Below are 17,923 nucleotides of genomic sequence, written 5' to 3'. Positions count from 1 at the left end.
CTGAATGTTTTAAGGGGATGAGTTTAAGCAGGAGAAATGTGTGTTTGTGTGTGTGAGAGAGATGTGTGTATGTAAATATGCATAAACATGCATAAAAATATGCATACAAATATATAGCTATAGAGGCATGCACAAAGAGCTGTGTTCACTGCAAATACAAAAGGCCAAGACCCTGCACAGCTCTGTTCCCCCTGGCTTTCCACGTCCCCTTCCCCACACTGCAGTGAGGATGGAGAGCTCCCTGCCTGTGGCAGCCAGCTGGGGACCAGTCGCTGTCCAACAAGGAGGGACAAGACTGCAACAATTTTGAGTTCAGGTTGGAGGAATCATTTGATCCAAGTCGGTCTTTGAGCCTCAGCACTGAGGCATTGAAATGCTGCATGCTGCAACACTGCTGGCTACACAAATGCAGCATTCACACCTCTATGCTACAGAAATCATGTGCCTTTGGGGAGAAAAAATAATAATTTTTTTGGGTGTTTGAGGGTGTTTCACTCAATCTGCTGTGAGTCATAATTTGCCATTTATCTCCTTGCTAAAAATAAATAAATAAAAATAGACTGGCCTGGCCATTTTATGTGTGTTCAGGAGGGAATACACAAAGGGGTTCATAAGGGAATACGCACTCTTTTGACTTAAAACTGTTTGCTCAGGACCTGGGAACCAATGCAGAGATACTTATAAATCCCTAAATTGTCTCAGAGCAATGTGGGAGCTGGAAGGCTCCCAGCGCAGACCATGGCCAACTACAAAAGTGGCCAGGGTGTCCAGGCGATCCTGCAGCTCCAGTGTTGGTGGGGGGGGCAGCTCAGTGGTGACCCAGAGGTGCCCAGCTGTCAGTCTCAGCAGCCCCTGCTGACTTCTTTCTCACCCAGCAGAGGCCTTGAGATGACCCTGAAGCCTTCCCAGCAGAGCAGACCTGCTGCCCGCCCCTTGACGTAGCTCTGACAGAGGAACTACAGTTTCACTTCTCACACACCTCGTATTACACCTGGGACTTTTCTCCCAGCAACCCCTTTCTTAGAGGCAGAGTGGGTGTCAGCACAGAAAGTTCACTATGAGTCTTGCTTGGGGAAGGTGGAGAGGAGGCAGAAAGAAGAAGTGTCCTTGTTCTGCTTGGTAGAGCTGTGTGTGTGCAAGGATTACTGACATACTTGGTTAGATCCAGCCCTGTTCACTTGCAGTTCCTTAGCAGCACGATACGGCCCAGTCAGCCTTCTGTAGAGGACAGGGATTCCCCTTACGGATGATTTACCACTCAAATCCCTCCTGCCTCAGGCTGATTTTCTGAGTCTTTGAAATCCTTGCACTTTGTATCCCTAAATGTCACTGCCTTCTGTTTCATGCCTCACTGACTGAGCAGACGGCTCCCTTGGCAGTGACCTTTTTGCCACAGTGCAGGGGTGACAAGCAATCCTTGCAGCCCTGCTAGCTCTGCCACTGGTCTCTAGGAGGTGGACAACAGACTGAACGGCACTTTCTCACAGTCTCTCATGGTTCCTTTTGTCTCCTGCTGGACGTTAAGCAAACGCTCAGCCCACACAAACAATTTCCTCACACGCAGGTGGCGTAAGAATTGACTTAAACACCAGTAAAGTAGAGCTACTTGAGCAGGAAGGGTGAGAGGCTTCTGACCAGATGTTGGTGTCCGCCTCTGAGCTGGTGGCTACAGCTCCTCTTCAGTCAGTGTGGAGAAAGGGGCACTTCAAGGATTCAGTTAATTTCATCCCAAAGTAAACAGACAGGTGAGAGAGATGTCTGAAGGGACATGAGATGAATCCCCCCAGGACTGACTGTGAGAAGGAGCACAGTTAGCTGGGGTTCCTCCTCTCTGCCCAGAGCTGGCTTTCCTGTGGCCTGGCGGTGCCACACTGCTCAGCAGGCAGGCAGGGTATGCGTACTGGGGCTGCTGACAGCTGGAGCTCTCCTATGGCTCCAGCAGCAGAGACTGTGCAGTCATGTTGGTCTGCAGCCTTTTCAGACTTCTGGTGGGTGCCAGTAACGAGCCATTTACTCTCTGGGTTGTAATTTCTGTTCCCTGCTCATGGCTATTCAATAGTACATGAATGTTTTCTTTACTAGCACCTGTACTTTGGCGTTGATAATTTACCATGAAATTTTGTGTTCTCCCATCTCTATGCAGATGCGATTGCTGAGTCATCTTTGTACAAATGTGTCCTTAAACCTTTAAAAGAAGCCATCAATTCTTACTTGAAAGAAATCCACAACAAAGATGGATCTTTACAGCAGCTAAAAGAGAACCAAGTTGTGATACAAAACACAACTACCACTGACCTCGGTGTCACAACCAGTGTGCCTGAAACTGTTGTGCTAGAAAAGATCCTTCACAAGTTCACAACCATGCACAAGGCCTACTCTCCAGAAAAGAAGATTGCCATCTTGCTGAAGTCCTGCAAACTCATCTATGACTCCATGGCTCAGGGAAACCCAGGTACAGCACTGCTACTGACATGGTATTCCACACGGGTCCTTTGCCAGGTACCGCAGGAACAGGGTTTATGTTACAGTCGATGTGGTAATATCCAGACTGTGTGTGTTTGGTATCAACTCTTATATCTTGGTGTGTTTGGTATCAGCTCTTCACAGGTTGTGTTCAGATTGCGCTGGTTAGTTTCTGTGAAGTTCTCTGCACTAATAGCAGATACAAGGTGTTTCTTGGTTAACTTTAAGCTCCATAACTCCAGGGATCAGATAATGTCTGTAAGTGTGTACTTTATGGGGAACAGCCATCTTGCACAAGCCTTCATGCAGCTCTCAATAAATCCCCAGAGCTCTGTCCCAGCTCATAGCAGTTTAATGGTAACCTATAGGCATGGGTCTTTGGGAAGGGTCTCTTGATTTGGCCTTTACAAAGTTTTGCCTAAATTGAAGAGGAGATGCAGAATACTGGTACCGTTTGTTATTAATTCCTGATAGTCCGGTAAACTCCAAGAGCCACTACTAAGCTTCTGTGGTGTGAGGAAGTCCGTACTCCAAGTATAACTATAACTTGGGCCTCAGGCCAACCGCTAAATGCACGTTAAGCCCTTGGCCTGAAGACAGGATGCATTTTTGCAGATAGACCAAAAAACCCTTCCTCCAGGAGCCCGCCTTACCCCTTTAAGAGCTTTCTTTGTGTGTTGGGGAGCTGATGAAGAGTCATACGTAATTGGGAGAGTAGCCAGATACTCATTTGCAATGACCTGCAGTTTTTCAAGAAGTTACCATCCACAAAGGTTCTGCTCTGCTTTGTTCTGTACCAACAACAGCCATGGGGCGTTCACTCAGGAATTGTCCCTTGAGCTTCTTATAGGGGTCCTCCCTTGGACAGCATGCAGCAAAGTTCAGCAACTGATCTAGACACATTAACAGCAGAACAGGAAGCCACACTGGGGCTGAGCGTAAGCTGCAGGGCAGATAGGACCTTTGACTGCCTTCACCTCATATGAGAAGATTTTGGCGCATGTAGGGCAATTTGCTGTAACTTTCTAAAAACAGCTGTGTTACTTCAAGTCTGAGAGAATATCTGATGTAGATCAAAGACTCAAACACCTCATTAAAACCCACATAGGAGACACAGTCTCCTTCCGATGGCGCTGGCACATTATGTATCTGCCTCAGCTGGCTCAGGGTTGGAATTTCTCTGTTGCAGGAAATGCTGTTGTGTCATTCAAAAAACCTGAAATGTTTAAAAAGGTTGGCATTCATGAAATTAGATGATTGTGGTTTGTTCTGCTAACTGAAGCACTTCATTTCAGCCATCTCGAACTGTTTTCTCATGTCGAGTGCTGCTGCAAGTGGGATGGGGCTTAAAAGCCGGATTCTGCTGTGTGCATCCAATTCCCTGTCCAGTATACATGATCAATACTGCACATCAGGGTCTAGTCAGAATAAAACTGGCCTGGCTTTAAGGAAATTTACCCATGTGAATTTATGCCCTGAGAACAGGGAAATGCTATAGTCTAAGTCATGGCAGAGACTGCACTCAGAGACAAATCCAGCGAGACATCCTGTAGATACGGTTAGAAATGAAATGTGCGAAACCTTCTCACCAGAATGAACTGACCCTAGATCACCAGTATTACTTTGATTTTCCACCTGGCAAAGACAAACTGTTCAGCACACTGAAATATTTTTCTGATGGAAGATTCCCAGCCGGTGCTGTGCAGAAAAAGTATGCTGTGGGCTGCTCAGACCAGATGTCGTTGGGTAGGAACCCTTTCTGCTCTCTGCCCACCTCGAAAGCAGCCACCCAGGGTCCCTCTTGCTTTCAGGCAGCCCCAGGGCAGTGCACTGCTCTTAGCACCGGAAGAGTAGCGGCCATGCTCTGTTTCCTGTGCAATTTGTTCTTCTTTTAGTTCCTTTTACTCACCACTGAATTAGAGAGTTCCCCCCTCGTAGAAGGTCCGAGCGTGTGGAACACAAAACTAATAATTCCCTCTGCCACAGGACTAAAATCAGTCTACCTCTGTCAGAAAAATTATCTGCTCCATGACATGATAATTACTTACATTGTCTGGTTTAATTTGCAATTCGGAAGTTCAGGCCAGGCCTTTTTCCACTTTAGGTTGACAATAGAACAACTGGCCTAAGAATATGGTTTCACATCTCAAAGAAAAGCACAAATACCACCAAATCAAACACCGTTTTTTTTTCAGACCCCCTTGAAAACACAAATTTTTCAACCTATTGGGTTGAAAAACGGCAGTTGAGGTTCAGCCAAGGTTTACCAATAGGTACTTCAAAACTAGGGGTAGGCTCAGTGAGAAACATCTGCCCTTGCAGCAGTGCCCATCTTTGTACTGCTGCAAGAGTTACAACATTTTGAAGTCAGCCTTGTCTGACTCCATGTTTAGCCTGCTGTTTTGAGAGAGGAGGATTTTTCTGCTTTGGTTGTCGGAGTTTTAATAGAAGGTTGCAATTTATATTAGGTAACACAATCTGTCTGATAAGTTAGCTGTGACAATTTGTCTTAGATCCTTAGAGTATGGGCTCAATGGGTCAAATTCTCAGCTGGCATAAACTAACATTTCTCCCTCAAGTCATAGGCCATCAGTTTGTGGGTCTGATTCATCAGAAGGAATCAAGAAGGCAAGTCCACTGTCATTTTCAAAACACCTTCCTCCTAACAGACCTCTGAGTGCAGCTACAAGATGTAGGTGTACATTGAGCAGGACTCATCTACAGCTACATCTAGCTGTAGGTGGCCACAGATGGGTATCACATCTAACTTCTCATTATAGACAACGGGGACATAGTCGATAGAGTTCAGTTGATTCATCTGGCTTAGATGTAGGTGTCTGTTTTAGGGTGAGATGACTCATGGCAAACTCCACTGACGATATTGATTAGTTCATCACTGGCTATAAAAGGAGTTTAGGGGTACTGGTTCAGATGCTCACATACACAGTGTAGGCAGCAGTATTAGTAAGTGTATCCCCCCCAAAGGGACAATTATGATAGCACTGTGGTGTCTCACTGAGCTTTTCCAAGTTCTGTGCAAACTTAAATAACTTCAGCATATGCCTCCATGAACGCAACCTACAATTTAAAGATGTGTAACCTGCCTGCTAAAAATACTAGGAGTAGTTAGGGAGAATAATATGCATTAACAGAAGAGAAGAAGGGGAGTTTGGATCTCCTTTGCAAACTGGCTGGCATCTTTTACTCTACACACTAGAAAAAGTAAGAGGCAGGACTCGGCAGGCACTGTAAGCTTCCAGCAGTCTGGCCGCTACAACATTTGGAGGGCATGCTCCAGTAACCACAGAGAGGGCTGGCCACATATCTCATTTATACAGAAGCATTGTAATCATACATAGGAAAAGCTGCTTGTTGTTTATCTTCCAGAAATACCTTTCCTCAGACAAAATGTCAAGGGGTATTGTATGTTAGGAGTACAATCTCTGCCTTTTACTATATCAAAAGCACAAGTGACACTTGTGGAATGATAATTACATGCAAATTTGCAACATGTGTGATGTGCACTGGCAGCAGTAAGAGTAGAGCTCCAAGCCCTGTGCTACCTGAGAGCTGCTGCTTGGCAGAAGAGAACTGATGGAAATGAAAAAATAGACGAGCATGGACATCAGTTTATGAAGAAACACTAGGCAAGACAAACAATCCAAGCTTGGTCAGTGTGTGACCTGGGAAGATCAGAAATAGAAATGCTCAAAGCATGAGTTGGAAGTTTGAAAGATACTTTATAAAGCCTGCTTTATGATGGAATTCAAAAGGAATGAGGAGAGGAACGGTTTTCTTACTGCAACTTTTTAAAGTTGTGGACTAAGATTACGAAGTTTCATTGCTGAAGTATCTTAGAACCTCACAGAGGGCTGGACTACAGTTCAAACCCAGTTCTGTACTAGAGTGACGTTGGCTAGGTGGCTGGCCCTAAAATGTCCGATTTAATCATTTCCATTGCATAATTTTACCTGGTTAATAAATAGTCTTCTTTTGGAGGAAGAATATAGATAGATTATATATATATTCCACTGCAATCTTTCTATTCCCTAGATTTTAGGATGAAGTTTGTCATCCTCTGTGAAACTGAGCAGCTGGATATGGTTGCCCTGATGTGCTTCTGTGTGGCTCTGCAATTGGCAAAGGCATGGACATGAAGCAGTGAGCCTTCAGTGTGGTAGCTGAGCCTGTGGAAAGGAAACTGGCCTCAGTCAGCAGTGTGCCAGTGCTAGAAACTCTTAAAATTAAGTCAGAGCAATCCCACTGCATTGCTCACTAACACATCTCACTCCTAAGGAGGAATATAAAGCTACACATTACAGTTTTGCTTTGCTATCTTTGGGAAAATGGTATTTCTATTTAATTTACTCTTAATGAAGGTTGATGGACTAGAGATTATATCTTTCTTCTGGCTAGTGCAATTGCTACATTTGAACTAAAAAGTCTGTTCAAATTTTTCCAGGGGAATGAATTTCCCTGATCTGTAGAGCATATGTTTTTGAAATGGATTCATTCTGTCCGCACGTTTTAACTCTCTTAATTCAACTATACCACAAATCAAACCTGTCTGAAGTAGTATGAGACAAGAAACAGTAAAATGCTAGTCAGTGGAAAGATGGTCACAATCTTTTCCTATGAGCTTGAACAAGTCCCAGTTAACCTTTCTGTACGTTAGGTTTCCCAGCTATAAACTGAGGCTAAAATTCATATTTCCTGGACAGCTGTTGCTAGACGTCATTCTAGTGGCTATAAAATACTAGAGCAAGATGTAGAGCATCATCACTGTCTGCTGGTTGTCAGGATACCCATGGAGAGAGAAGAAATACATGAATGTGTTACAACAGGCTGTAATTTCTTTATGGAGGTTTGGGCAGAATTCCAGTTGCTTTAAATCATGTATTTAATTAATACCCATTCCATTCAAGCGCTGCATCCCAGCCAGGAGCTGACGTTGTATTTGCTTTGCTATAAACATAATAGGATGAGTTTGTGGCAGAAGAGAAGGCTTATTTTAAGCTCCTTACAGATATTTATGAAATAAATGTTTCCTGATCCTGCAGGAAAGGTGGGCAAATAAAGCAAGCAAGTCATATCTGGAGTAGGACAACACCACCTTGAACGAGCAAGCTCAGTCCCAGTGCCACTGCGAGCACTGGCAGGGTCAGGGCTGGGTTTAACCCCATCAGCTGCAGGCCTTCCTCTCTGTGAGAGACCCCAGGCCAAGACAGACACACAGGGCTGGGGAATTGGCTCTGACCCAGACCGAAAGTGGAGCTGAGGAGGCAGCAGCTTCAAGCTCTGCTTGAAGCTTCTGGTCAGATGTGAACTGCTGACAGCAGCTATCATCCCCACAGAGGGGCTGAGATATGGGGTATGTCAGAGCTGTCCTCACTGCCCACTGTACATCTCCAAGGTACTCCCTGAGCCTGCTGTGACAGCCAAGGCCAGGAGAGCTTCAGCCCTGCCCTCTCAGGCACCCAGCCCTGGCAGTCAGTGGCAGGAAACCATTGCGACACCTTCAAGGAGAAGGCATGATACCTGCGTGGCCTGCCCAAGGCAACACGGGATGCCCGTGGCAACACATGGAGTCAGAGCTACATCCTGGGTGGCCAGCTCTGCTTCTCCCTTGGTGCTTTTTGTTGGTGCTTCACACCTACAGCTTCTGCTGACTTCAGCTTTAGCTACAGACATAAGTATTTAAGATTCAAGCTTCATATTCCCACACATGGATTAAAATAGAGTCTAGGTTTTTTTTATTATTTTATTGTTTTTCTTTTCTTATTTTTTGTATTTATATATTTTGTATTATATACTTCTTATTTTTTGCCTTATAAACTGCTGGGACTCCAATAATGTTTCTGTGAAATTTAAAGTTGAGAAAGGGTTGCAATAACAAGGGCTGGTGGGCAGAGCAGCTAAATCAGCTTATAGAAATGAGATAGGGAACAGTGAAAAATAATGGACTCAATGCCTGCTTGTAAACACAACCACTTCTCAGACAATAAAAAAGAAATAGAGAGATTCTGTAGATGTTCTTGAAAAGTTCTCTCCATTTCAACTTCCATTTCAGTTGACACTTGTCGTGGTTTAACCCGGCCGGCAGCTAAACACCACGCAGCCGTTCGCTCACCCTCCCCCCTCCCTCTCTGGGACGGGGGAGAGAAATGGAAAGTGAAGCCCGTGAGTTGAGATAAAGACAGTTTAATAAGACAGGAAAATAATAATAACAAAATAATAATAACAATAATAACAATAATAATAATATGGTGATAATAGGGAAATAATAATAATATGTACAAACAAGTGATGCACAATGCAATTGCTCACCACTCGCTGACCGATGCCCAGCCTAACCCCGAGCAGTCCGGCCCCCTTCCCCCGGCTAGCCACCCCTATATATTGTTTAGCATGACGTCAGATGGTATGGAATACCCCTTTGGCTAGTTTGGGTCACCTGTCCGGGGTCTGTCCCCTCCCAGCTCTTACTGCACCCCCAGCCTGCCCGTTGGCAGGACAGAGCAAAAGGCTGAGATGTCCTTGGCTTAGTATAAGCACTGCTCTGCAACAATTAAAGCATCGGGGTGTTATCAGCACTCTTCTCATCCTAAGCCAAAACACAGCATTCCACCAGCTACTAGGAAGAAAATTAATTCTGTGCTAACTGAAACCAGGACAACACTAAAAGTTGGTGGCTGGTGACACCAAATTGTTCGGTTCCAAGTTCCAGTTTCCACTATGAAATGGCTGACAAATAACCTGTTGTCTGGTTGTTTATCTCTTTCAATGATTTAAACAACAATAATAACAATAATAAATCAGCAGATTTTTTCTCAGTAGATAAGAACCCATGTTGTGAACTGGCAACTTCCTTGGATGCCCTAGTAGATAAAATACGGATTGTTCATGGAGGAGAAATGGTAGGAAGATAAAATTCTGCAATGAGTGCTGCACTGAAAATCTCTTGGCTTTCAGGAAATCAGGAGCACCAATTCCATGCCACTTGTCAGTAACTACTACATAGAAATAAAAAGTTTTTAAAGCAGGGAAAAGATGAGCCCAACAAACTCTAATGTATTTCATGTTCCATTATACTGTGTCTATACAGAATTAACTCCATTGGCATTTGATTTACTCAAGTCAAAAGGAAAACAGGGCTTTTCTCAGTGTAGTTTTTCTACTGAGCTTTCATGTTCCAGTTGAGCCATCTTTTTTTTGCTACACAGTACTAAATAGCTGTAATACTAAGCTGATTCTATTGTGTTTACATATATGACAGTAATGAACCAGACCCTTCACTGAGCTGAAGCTTTCGCAGAGATATAAGCCAAGGCAACAACAGACTAACAAAACCCCCATCCAGATGTTAATGAAACAGTAGAGTCCTTTCGTAGTTTGGGTGAAGACCAAGAGCTGTGTTGTTTAACTAAAGACAGCCACAATAGAGCAAATAGAGCCGAAAGCGTTAATCCAGCTTTCATTCGATAAATTGTCTGTGTTGTGGCACATACAGACTCTGTTAGAAACAGATTGAATTACAGATCTGAGCATCTCTTATCCTCCAACACTTTGTTTTAACTGGATCAACTCTCTGTTCACTAGAATATTACTGGGTTTATTTTAAAGCCACTCTTTTTTTTTTCTTCTTTTTTTAAATCAGGGTCTAAGCTCATGCTTATTTGAGGCTTTAAAAGAATATCTTTCTTTGCCAGCAGAGAACTGCGTCAGCTATGAATGACAAAAAAGGGAAAGCTGGCTCATGGCAAGGATTTGAAATAAGGCAGTGGGAACATTTGAGAAATAGGAATTTATTCCTCACCGTGGAAGGGCATATGGACTACGGGTCAAAAATGGCCAGGGCATAACTTCACTGCAGCTACGTCAAGAATTGCTTTTATTCTTTGAAATGAGCCAAGGAGTTCTCAAGTGAGACACACCTGGCCAGTTCCAAAGTGGTGAAATCAACACCTCAGATGAGTAAAACTGCTCACAGTCTGAGGGAGATCATTCAGAATGAATGCACTCTGAGTTTAGCTTCAGAAGAATGGTCAACCCTGAGTGTTGGGAAGATAGGCCTGTTAAGCAGCTTGGTATTACATGTTGTCCGTGATGGATTTGTGACCTGTTGGCAGAAGATGAAAGCATTATATACATATTTCTGTGAAAGCATTAAGGGAAGTTCTCTCTGTTCTTTGCAGTTTATGTGGTGAAGCTTCTGTTTGAATTTCAGGATTTCATTTTAAGTAGTAATTATTTATGATAACTATTAACAAGTATGCTTTTTTTGTCCTCAGAGATCCCAAAGAGCTTTTATAGATTACATGTAAGATCACTTTGTTGACTTCTTTGTTGTTTTAAGCCCAGGAAATCTTGAGCCCATTAAGATCTGTTCCTGTAACCCCTTCTGAACATCAGCTCCAAAACCTAGTCTAAGTCAATGTGAAGGACTTTTTGTTTTCCCAGCTAGACACTACATCTGGAAAGATATTTCCTTTTAGGTCCTAACTCGTGGGAGACTTTAGTTAATTAGGAACATGTAGGTGAATTTTTGCCTTCTGAAGGAACATAAGCACAAAAGTCCTCAGTTCTAAAAACTGCTGTCTCATATTCTCTTTTTTTACTCTTCAGTCCAACACAAAGAGCAAACCTAAGAGAATAAATACTCCTAACACATGTATACAGCTTTGCTGTCAATATTGCAAACATGAACTGCACTCTTAATGGCAGTGTCAAATCGGAGGGACAAACTGGCAGGATTCAGCCTTTGAGCTCTTCAAGAGTTGTCCCATGTCTGCGATCCATGAAGTTTAAGTTATTCTCTCTCTAGTTAACTAAGAATGACTGAAATAGAGCCCACTAAAAGTGTTCCTTTTTGTTAATAATAATATTTTTATTATTAATAATAATATTTTTATTATTATTTTGGGCTTGAAGCAAGTTTACTCACTTTTTAAAGTGAGCTAACTTTTCTTGCCATTTTTTTCTTTGCTGGTAGTTTCAATCTTTAACTCTTCAGATAACTTAAACTAAAGTCTATAAAAGACAGTTGGGTGAGAAACTGTCTCTGTTGTGCCTTTGTGGTGAGTTTATTGGGACCACTCTGTGTTTCTCTTTGCTCAGGAAAGCCATATGGTGCAGATGACTTCCTCCCCGTGCTCATGTATGTGCTGGCCCGCAGCAACCTGACTGAAGTCCTGCTGAATGTGGAGTATATGATGGAGCTCATGGACCCTGCTCTGCAGCTAGGTGAAGGTAAAGTACAATGTTTGCTCCTTGAATATTCTCTCTGCAAATTATTATTTACCTTACTTTAGTGTTTTTGAAGGTAGGGCAGCAAGGCTCTGGTTTTGTGGATAAGCTTTGGGCAAGCTTTTCAAATCCGAGGCTTTAAAATGACTGTTAAACACTTCAACTCTTTTTAGCAGTGTCGTGACCTCAGACACAAACAAGAAAAGCAGGGGCCCAGCACAAATGAGATCTGAATTGCTGGATTAGTAACCTAAACAGGGACATCTAGTGTTCCTTGGCTGAAAGGCTGAAAAGTCAAAAGGTCTTTGCCTAAACCTAAACTGCTGCAATACATTGTGCAACTTTTATTTACTCCTCTGAGATAAGAGAGCAGTTCTTAAACTGCATTGTATTCCTATGGCCATACATCATTCTCATTCCCTATATGAGTAGAGCGACCCTTTGACAGTGTTCTCTGGCTGAGTATCACAGCAAGGTAGAGAAAAGAAAGTGAGGTTAGAGAGAAATATTAGTTTTGGATGTGAATAAAGACCTCTGCTATTGGAGGGGTAAATATCCTAGGGATCTGTGGGCCTTTAGCATCTCAAATACAGCTTGGGAAGCAAATGCTACTTGCAGTGACAGGGTTATAGACTCTGAATTAGATAATTTTTCACCAACTAGTCACTAAAACAATATGAAGGACTTCATTTTAGAACTTGTTTGGGTAAGTACTGAGGTTGTAGAAAGGAGTCCTGAATGAACAACAGCAGACCAATTTTATTTATATTAAACGAAAGTGTCAGTCTGTAGCTAGGAGCACATCTACCCAGCATGGTGCAGAGGTGAGCAAAATTAAGTACTAAGAGAAATAACAGTAGCATACAATTGCATTAGTGAGAGGTTTCTGCATAGGCTGATATTCCTGCTGAAAAAAAAAAAATGTTAGCAGAAAAAAAATGTTATCCTAAGCACAGCATTTTGCTGACATAACCAAGCTGTTTTTGGTAACTACACTGCCCACAGGTTCTTCATTTCAAAAGGGCACACTACTGAGCTGTTTGCTGAAGTCAGCTGGATCGAGGAACTCAGCGTATCAAAGGCAAAGCTGGGTGGAAGTTCTTTCAAATCAAAGATGCAAAGCCTATGTGAAATCTATACTCCAGCTGAAGTGGAAAAAAATCTGTAGGGAAGTTCCAGATCACACTAGCTGAATAACCACTTCAGAAATGGTACTGGGAATAACTGCAGACACAAGGAAAGACAAAAAATAGAATGGCTTAATGAAAACAGCTCAGATTGCAAATGGAAACTGTCAAAAGTCAACTCGATTTGGGACTTCCAACATTAAATGACAATAGATTCAGGCACAGAAATAAAATAAAAATTAAAGGAAAGCAGAAGTGAGGAAACTGTGAAAATAAGTCAGACAAATATATAAAATAATTTAAATCTAGCCTCCAAATCAAGAATTTACTTTGATCAAATTTTAATAATACTGATGTTGGCTACTGGGGAAAAGGCAAGGACAGGAGATGGGGAACGGATGTGTGGAAATGAAGATGCTGAAAAGGGAAAGCAAAATTAATTCTTATTAAAAAAAAAAAAAAAAAAAGTAATGAATTCCTCTTGGGGGGGGGGGGACGGGACGGGACGGGACTGGAAGATCCCCCCTGGACTCTGACCAAAGGGAAGCACCAGGTCACCAGTCTGACCAGGGGCACCCCTGAGTCTGCCACAGCAGGAGGAATACTAAAAGGGAGACAAGGAAGGGTATATTTAAGACGGGGTAAGTGGCACCTGCAGGCTTGCAAGCCTGTTCTCAGATGTGCTTTATGGGAGAAGGTGGAGGAAAAAAAAAAAAAAAGAGAGAGAGAGCGTGCCATGTTTTCAGCATGTGCAGTCCTTATATACCTGTGGGATGTTCTTCATTGGATCCGCCCGAGCATGGAACGATAAATGACAGCGTCTTTGTCTCTCTTAGGCTAATATTTAATGTTTCTCTAAAAACACTGCTCAGACAAAACGCTCTCAGCCGCCACTTACGCAACCAGCTGCAGACTGAAGCTCGCCAAAGCCCGAGCGCTGCGAGCCCGCTGCGGGCAGGGGCTTTGGGTGATGTGGAGGCGCCATCTAGAGGCGCCGCAGCTCTGATGAAGCACTAAAGCAGAGAAATTGCCAGCTCAGGGACAATTTCCAGCGCTCCCTGTGCTGCCGGCAGCTGACGTGAGGGCAGGAGCAGCAGGAGGCTGCAGCGAGGCCTGGCCCGGCATGGGGCTGACCGGTGACACGGGCACAGCCGCGGCCTGAGCCCTCGCCCCGAGGGAGCAGAGGGTGACTTGTCCTTCCTTGCAGGTCTGAGACCTCCTTCAGAGGTGCTGACCCCACAGGGAACTGGGGCTCTAAACATTTCATCAAGGTGGCTGAGGTCAGGGGATGAATGCAGGCCTTGTGCTCTTCCTGCAGAGCACGCTGTGATTGTTACCATTGCCTTGCATCGTGGGGACTGCCCAGGATCCCACATTACAGACCTACTGCATTGGCCCTGTTGAACACTTCAAAAAGATGAACATGTCCCAGAAAATAAATCATCTGTGGTCAAAGGTGGCTGGTTGGGTTTGTTTGTCCAAGCTGCTTTTGTAGTAGCTTAGCTTTGGTCTGTGGTGCCCCCTAGGACATCTACAATCTCAGGAGCCTGGGCAGCTGGCATTGCTGTGAAGCAGAACAGGATGGAGGCCACCACGACCTGCCTGCAGGCATGGGCAGTGCAAGCATTAGACAGGGCCTCTGCATGGGCATGGGCAGGAGAGAAGGGGAAACGAATGGCCCATGCAGGTGTGATGCTCATCCAAGACCTTCTCCTTTTGCAGGCTCCTATTATTTAACCACCACCTATGGGGCCCTGGAGCACATCAAGAACTATGACAAAATCACCGTAACTCGGCAGCTGAGCATGGAGGTGCAGGACTCCATTCACCGCTGGGAGCGGCGGAGGACACTGAACAAGGCCCGGGCTTCCCGCTCATCAGTGCAGGTAGCTGGCGAGATTTCCCAGGGAAAAGGCTTGCAAGATGAATGTGCTCTATCCATACATAATCATTTTAAATATGATAATTATTTAAATATTAAATCAACACACATCACTATTAAGAGAGAGCACACACTGTGCAAGATTTCCAAATCTTAAACAAGCAAACCTCATTTGAACTACATACTATATACAGAATGCATATTGAAGTCTTGAAGTACTCAACTAAATCATTTTAAATATGACAGAAAAGTTATTTCATTGCTCATTCTCAAGGACTGTGTGTGAGGATCTTCATATCGGGAGAACTGCAGTGGGGAGGGCCGTCTTCTTCATGGCCTTTAGGGCCTGGGGAAGCCAGGGGCTAAGCTGAGGAGATGTGAGCAGCATAAAGATGTGAGAGGACCAGAGCAATCCCAAGGGCTGGTCAGACAAGCAACTTCCAAAACCTGTCTTCTCCTGCTCAGCAGTGGAGCAGACCCAGCACGGGCTGATTAGCTGAAGAAGTGTTAGTTGTGAAGCTCACACTGTGAGTAGCCCAGTGAAGATGTCCCCATGCACCAGTCGTACAGGTGCCTCTGGTCCTCCAGCCACAGCGGGGATGGAGGCAGGAGCAAGCAGACAGGGTGCCCTGACAGCCCCATGTCCTGTGATCAAATTTTCACCCACAAGGAGGCAGCAAAGTCCACGTCTCAGGTTCTGCAAAGCCTTCACGGGGCAAAAGCAAGCAGTGTCAGCACTGAGGTGAAAGCCTCAAATAAAAATGTTGAAAGAATGCTGAGTGGGAGACTGTCTAAATAGCTGTGTAGCAGCACGGTGGAAATATGCTTTCCACAGTGCAATCAAAACAGTTCTGGATGATCTCAGAACATACGAATGGTGGATGGGACACATAGTTATCCATCCATCCCTAAGTGCTGCTCTGACAGTAGCTCATAGCAGCTACATAGCATGGAGCATAATAACTGGGCCAGCAAATGCCACATTTTTCCCAGAATGTTTCCACAGTTTCCAGCAGCACAAGGGCTGTTTTTGCTTCCTCTGAATGATGTGCGATGTCATAGACATGCGAGCCCGCCCTGGCAGGGGTAACTAGCTTGCGGGCATGTTCACCATGCCCCCACATGCCCTACTGGCTGCCTTACTCATCTATAAACACAGTTTGGAAGCCCATAGTCCAAATATTTGGCAAATGTGTAGGATTTAAACAGTCTGAGAGTCCGCAGCTCTCTCACTTCTTCTGGGGAACAGGAGTATTTTCTAACAGAAATGGCTGGGAATTTTTTGAATGTCACAGATACAAATTAAATACACAGGTTCCCCCCCTGGCCAAAGGTACTGTAGATTTCTGCACCTCATAAGTTCAACAGAAAGTCTTCCTGTCAATTGTTACTGTCTGAAACAAGATACAAGTAAATCAGCCTCCTTCAGAAGAAGCACAACTTCTGCTGTTTCATTATTCATGAAAGGAAGTTCGGAGGCCACTCTCTCAAGATGCTGCTTAGGTGACAGTGGAATTTCAAGAGCCACTACAACACCAATCCTTTCCTGTTTCTGTTAAATGCTGGGTTTTCAGGCCAAGTCTCTGAGGTCTGTTATTTTTTTGCATCCTGTTTCTTCAGGAGCTGTAGAGACAGCTGCACACTAAAGATAGTCACCAAAATCAGAAAAAAAATTCTTCATTGATTTTGACCTTTAATCATATGTCTTTGTGGGACTAGTTATTTGGTTAAGTGCTTGCTAGTTTAAGTATTCACTGATTCAGAGCTTGTTCTTCAGAGGAGAAAAAAAAAAATAAATTAAAAAAAAAAAAAAGCATTGGAGGATGACTGGAGGATATTTGGGAGCATTTATGTGTTCTAGGTAGCTAGAGATTTGGGGCTGAGTATTGTCTCCTAAAGTCATTGTGTTAATTACAAGATCTATCCTCATATTCCTCTTCAGGATTTCATCTCCATCGCCTTTCTGGAGATTGGTGCTCAGTCAAGGACACTTGCCTCTCGGAGTGACACCACAGCTGAGCAGCTGAGCCAGCAGTGTGCTGAAAAGTTTGAAGTCTCCCATCCGAAGGACTATGGACTTTTTGTTTATGTTGATGACCAGTGGCTGCAGCTGGACAAAGAAGCCCTCCCCCACCATATCAAAGCCTCACTGCTGAAGAGTGAAACCAAGAAAGATTTCCATTTTATTTATAAACCAATAGACCATAAAAAAACACCAGTTCCAATTGTCAAAGACTCTTACTTTTCCTAAGGGCTGTGCTGCTCTTTTGTTGAGTTTGCCATCCTGGAAGGGCTGGATAGTTTATTTCATGAGATCCTTTGGTTTCTGCAGATCTTAGAAGGCCTCTGGTGCTTGGCCTTCGACACAGGGTAGATATGCTAGTTGTAGATGCTGTCTGAATACAGAGCATTTCTCAGTGAAGTTCATTTGCAGAAATAAAAGGAGCATTCAGGAGAACATTCATCCTGTGGAAAACTTGAAGCATCAAACCTCAGAACCTCCTGCTGACAACCAGTTGTTGTCACAGAATGTAAATGGACAGAGAAGAATGAACCCAGAGGTCTTATGAATGAACCCAGAGGTCTTGTGAATGAACCCAGAGGTCTTGTGGAAGAGCGGACATTTACCCCAACATAAATTATGGCAGGTGTGAACCATGCCTGTGCACAAGGCCTGTGAAAGGCCTGCACACACCTCGATGCTGTTTGGAGGTAAGACTGCATTTACGCCACGTAACGTCTGTTCACCCTGTTTGAATAAACTGAGTCTTGGCTGATGTGTTTGGTGGCGTAGGAGTGCCACCTGTAGCAGAACTCCATCTCTGTTTTGCCATCTACAACATGTAATTGCCTTTAAAATCCACATCATTATAGACCATGCAAGAGGATCCTGCACATTCACTAAGAAAATATTTTCTGCCATCTATTTGTCACTAAAATCAGGTGGCTTAGGCATTTTCAGCAATGTGTTTTTTTAAAGATTGAAAGTCATCACCATAAATTTTACATGTATAGCAGTTTTAATCATATTGGTTGCACATAAGTGTTTGGTTAATTGTGTATTTATTTCCATGTGTGATATGGTGCAATTGTTTTAAAATAAACATTTGTAAAGAACTTAATAATTCTCCCAGTGTGGCAAACTAGATTAAAATAATCTTGAAGTCAAAAAAACAAGAATAAAATATTGGTCCCTTTTTGCCCA

The 17,923-nt window shown here is 43.7% G+C and overlaps 1 protein-coding gene across 1 annotated transcript in view; it reads left to right on the top strand.

The window, feature by feature from the left end:
• The window catches only part of RIN3 (Ras and Rab interactor 3), a 68,539-nt gene extending 50,616 nt beyond the window's left edge, over positions 1–17,923 (top strand). Inside the window, exons 7-10 of the mRNA XM_038179419.2 lie at positions 2,144–2,452; positions 11,581–11,712; positions 14,559–14,722; positions 16,661–17,923. Coding sequence (XP_038035347.2) covers positions 2,144–2,452; positions 11,581–11,712; positions 14,559–14,722; positions 16,661–16,969 — 914 coding nt within the window. The 3' untranslated portion in view covers positions 16,970–17,923. The remainder of the gene's footprint in view (positions 1–2,143; positions 2,453–11,580; positions 11,713–14,558; positions 14,723–16,660) is intronic.

Source organism: Anas platyrhynchos, chromosome 5, assembly GCF_047663525.1.
Source record: "Anas platyrhynchos isolate ZD024472 breed Pekin duck chromosome 5, IASCAAS_PekinDuck_T2T, whole genome shotgun sequence".
NCBI lineage: Eukaryota > Metazoa > Chordata > Aves > Anseriformes > Anatidae > Anas > Anas platyrhynchos.
The sequence above is the reverse complement of the archived record's forward strand: the minus strand, read 5'-3'. Positions and strand labels throughout refer to the sequence as shown.